The following is a 4,243-nucleotide window of genomic DNA, read 5'->3' as shown; positions in this document are numbered from 1 at the left end:
AACTCTACCAAAATGGCACGGCGGGCAATGGCAAAGGCCGATGCTTTTAAGCATCGGTAAAGACCCAAGTTGAACCGATGCTTATAAACATTGACAAAGGCCCGAGATATATATATGCGTCGGCGCAAAGTGTCCGCTTTCGTAAAAATTTTCAATCTAATATGTTCGATGCTTTTGCGATGCTTTAGAAAGAGTCCGCAATAAAAATACCGATATTTATATATATTCATTAAAATGCGCTGAAAATAATCTTTTTTTTTTCTTTTTTCTTTCCTTTTTTTTTTTTCTTGTGTAGTGTGTCATGCCTCTCTTTTCTATGATCCCCCAAGATACAACCGAAACTAAGCTGTCCAATGCAACAAGAGTTGAATTAGGATGCAGCCTTTTCCACCAAGAGTACCACATGTCCTTCAGTGTTGTCGATGGCATTTGATTGGACCATCGTTGGAGTAGTTCTTGCAATATAACTGCAGAGTAAGTGCAGTTCAAGAGAACATGTTCCACTGTTTCTTATTCATACAGCAGAGAGGATAATGTTTCTGGCCGAGGCCAATTGCGATTAGCTAGACTGTTGAGAATTCTATTGTGGCAGGCCAAGCAGTTAAAAAATTTTCATCTTTCTACGTATACAAGTTTCTAGACAAAGTGTGAAATGCCACCTCCAAATATGAAGAAATCTTAGCAATTTTTCACTGTTCAATAAATTTATGCAGGAACGAAAGGAGGCCTCCAAGTTGAGGTTGCTCCAAAGATCTCAAGCCATAGACTACTACAGTCTTGTTCAGTTTATGGTCTTCTGCACGTACAGAAAAAAATACAAACCACAGTAGTTCCCCTTACTATCTTGGCCCGTAGTTCTAAGTGTTGTACTAATGTGAATCCCATCATATATATATGAGTTTCACCCTGCCAACTTTCCCGGAATTAATGTCAAACAATGTACAGAGAACATTTTGCCCGCACCAATCATTGACGAAGTTTGAAGGAAACCGAATCTCTCGTCTTCCTACAGCGAAGCAAATGACTCAGAGAAGCAGAAAACTGAGAATCGACTGTTTTCCATTTCCGAACGCAGAGGACTTCGTGTTGGAAACCCCATGTCAGTAACCAAACAGAATACCAGCCTCCTGACATGTTCAAATCCAACAAAACACCAAAGAGCAAGTACGAGAACCTTCGTAGACGTGTACTTAGTCTCATACTAATTATTTGCCAAAAAATTTTTGAATACTTATATAGAATCAAAAAATTTTAAATAATATATTTTATTAAAAAATTTTAATAAAATTTTAGGTTGTTAAAAATGTTATCGGAGCAGTTTCGACCCATAGCCTATGTAGACTAGAAGACACAAGCTCATTAAGACTGACCACAGACCGATCATGATGCTTATGATTAGATTTGCATAAATTTTGATCTTTAGATGTCAGGACTTAAATGAAAAAAAAGCATGTGAGGGTGCGATTATACAATCTGATATATCTTTTAAGGGCAGTGCGAAATAGAATCTGAACTTTCTTTTTTTTTTTTTTTCTTAGGTGAGGTCCCAATTGTTATATCAACAAGATGACGCATGCTAACCCAATGACGAGAACAGGAAAAACAATCAAGAAAACGGCAACTGTGAGACATAAAAGAAAACGAGGTTCGGGGACACAATATACTACTGCTTGGTCTGGTTTGTCCACTGGAGAGGAATCGCGGACCGGGAGGCAGCAACGAAAGTGGGACTTCGGTTGTTACCAGTCAGAGAGCGAAACCAAGGCCTTCTGCAGGACACCAGAAGGAGAGGAAGCTATCCTGGTTGGACTCTCTTGGAGGCTCACCTCATGACTGCCATGAAAACCATGGCTCAGAATGTTGATAAGCCCACGACTACTGGAATCCCCATCATTGGCACCGAACCCTTGCCGTGGAGACGTTGCACTGCTCGTCTGAAGAACCTCACCGAGAGGACCGCCGAGCGGCGAAACAGGGGCCATTTGGATTTGATGATCGGTGCCTTCTCCCGTGCTGGGCATGGAAAGCGTGAGGGTTGACAGCGGAAGCTCACCGGTGGTGGGAACAGATGTTGAGTTGCCAACTTCGGCGGTGGCAGCGGGGGTCGCCGTGGACCAGGCGTCGATGAAGCTCCTGGGGGCTTCTCCGCGGTTGCCGACGGCATTTTCTTCCAGCGAGCAGAGATCGGGATTAAGAAAGGCAGCGTAGTTCATGGTCAGCTGGTCCTCATAATGCTGGAGAACAGGAATGGTGCCATGCGTCAACCCAATCTTCGAATGCATCAGCTCCCACTGCAAGCTTGATTCCATCTCCTCATTATTCCCTTTCATCCAATCCAGGCACCTGGAGAATTATTAAAACCAAAACACTTAACTGTACGTTATGGTGGAGCAAACGAACGAGTCCTCGGATATATTACAAACATGCAAACATGGTCTGCTTTAAACCCAGAAACGGACCGTTGTTCCTCGTTTGGTTCCAAGGATTGGAATGGAATCTTAAGCTCATCCTTGAGGAAGAGGCCAGAGGATTGAGATGGAAGCGGCCTAGAAAGGCTTGCGGTGGTGGTGGTCGTGGTGACGATGGTTGGCGAGTTGGTCGGGACTGCCGTGGTTGGAGGAGCGTTGGTGGAGGTGGGTTTGGTATTGCTAACTTCCACAGGCTTTCTTGAACGAGGGCGACCCCTGTGCATGTGGCGCTCGCAGTACTTCTGGTCCGGCGCCGCATTCCTCGAGCACCTCCACTTCTTCCCGTCCGTCCTCCGGCACCTCCATGGCTCCGGATCCATGCGGTTCGAAAACCTCAAGTTAAACGTACCACCACCACCTCTACCCGCCACCACTGTTTATTAGAACCAAAATAGAAGACAAGAATACATCAGTGAAAAGATTCACCAGAAAGAAAAATAAACAAAAAAAAGAGAGAGAGAACACACGATTTGGGGGGAGGTGATAGGGAGGAGAGTTGGAGATGAGGAGGTCAGAGGGGACAGGAACAGAAGATATGATGTGCTTGTAGATCAGAGCCTGGCGCTGGATTTCCTGCCGCTGCGCCGAAGTCAATGGAAACCCTCTCAGATCACAGCCACCTACGCCCATTCCCACGCCTGCAACACCCACAGGCACCACCCAAACACTGAATTATTTAACGGATTCCACCACCACCTTCCGTAGAAAAGAAGATAAGATGAACGCAAAAAAGACATGATGGAGGAGAGGAAGAAGGGTTAAAGAAAAGGAATAAAAAGAAAAGAAAACCTGGGGATTTGAAGGGAGTGGGAAAAGGCAGCAGAGCTCTTCCACCATCGTAGTCATCGTTCAGAAATAAGGTCGGGCTGCCGCTGAAGGACAGGGTCGAAGTTGGGACGCTACTGCCATCCCCGCTGGTACAAGAAGAAAGGAAGGGAAGCCCAGCCGTGCGGATCAGCTTCTGAGGAGCATATGGGATGTAGTCTGAACCACGGCCAAAGCCAAGGCCCGGACGCTCCCCATCCCCCCTCGTCCTTTTCTTTTTGTCGCCCAAACCAACTCTAGTCTCCATTCTCAGCAAATCCAAGAACCCACTCTGGTTCAAGCCTCGTTCCTTGCTTCTATCAACTTCTACTGTAGCTGTTAGGTCCGTAGCTGTGGATTACTGTGTTTGATTTCTCCGCCAACCGAACTACGATGTATGTATAGCCAAGCTCTCGTTTCACAAGGGGTTGGGAGGCTTTCCTTTTGGGTTTGGACAGTGCTGTTGATGCTTCCCGTGCCTCCGACATTCGCAGCACCGAGGACAAATTGCTAGAGCCGGATAAAGAGCTCTGCCCTCTCTCTCCTGTCCCCCAAACTGGGCTAGCCCAGTAGAGTACTGCTACTAGTCAGGGAGTCAGTCTGGTCGGATTAGATGAACTAAATTGGACACAAATCAAATCAAAAATTTATCAATCTAAATTTTATCAAAAATTTATAACCTATTTATTAAATAAATTAAATAAGATTAAACCGGCTAAATTGATTTTTAACGAATTAAATAGTTTTAAATAAATTAAACAGGATAAGCTGATTTTGTTAAACAAATCAGAAATAGATTAAACATATTTTAAACAGATTAAATAAGTCGGATTGTAACCTGATCTAATTATTAAATAAATTTAAAATTTAAATATGAATCCGACTTATTTAATAAACAGATTTAGATGATTTAATCTAAATTTATTTATGTCAAATTAAACTCAATTTAAAATGGATTCAGATAGGATTGA

General features: G+C 43.7%; 1 protein-coding gene across 1 annotated transcript; it reads right to left on the bottom strand.

Moving 5' to 3' along the window:
* Nucleotides 1–780: 780 nt before the first annotated feature.
* On the bottom strand, nucleotides 781–3,770 carry LOC103697773 (uncharacterized). The gene is made up of 4 exons (XM_039122469.3): nucleotides 3,258–3,770; nucleotides 2,936–3,106; nucleotides 2,460–2,841; nucleotides 781–2,343 (listed from the first exon to the last, which is right to left on the bottom strand). Exons 1-4 carry the CDS (start codon nucleotides 3,538–3,540, stop codon nucleotides 1,740–1,742), a joined length of 1,440 nt encoding a protein of 479 aa, XP_038978397.3. The 5' UTR covers nucleotides 3,541–3,770; the 3' UTR covers nucleotides 781–1,739.
* Between the last annotated feature and the right edge of the window lie 473 nt (nucleotides 3,771–4,243).

Source organism: Phoenix dactylifera, chromosome 6, assembly GCF_051530095.1.
Source record: "Phoenix dactylifera cultivar Ajwa chromosome 6, Ajwa_hap1_PhDact_Kaust_v1.1, whole genome shotgun sequence".
Lineage (NCBI taxonomy): Eukaryota > Viridiplantae > Streptophyta > Magnoliopsida > Arecales > Arecaceae > Phoenix > Phoenix dactylifera.
The sequence above is the reverse complement of the archived record's forward strand: the minus strand, read 5'-3'. Positions and strand labels throughout refer to the sequence as shown.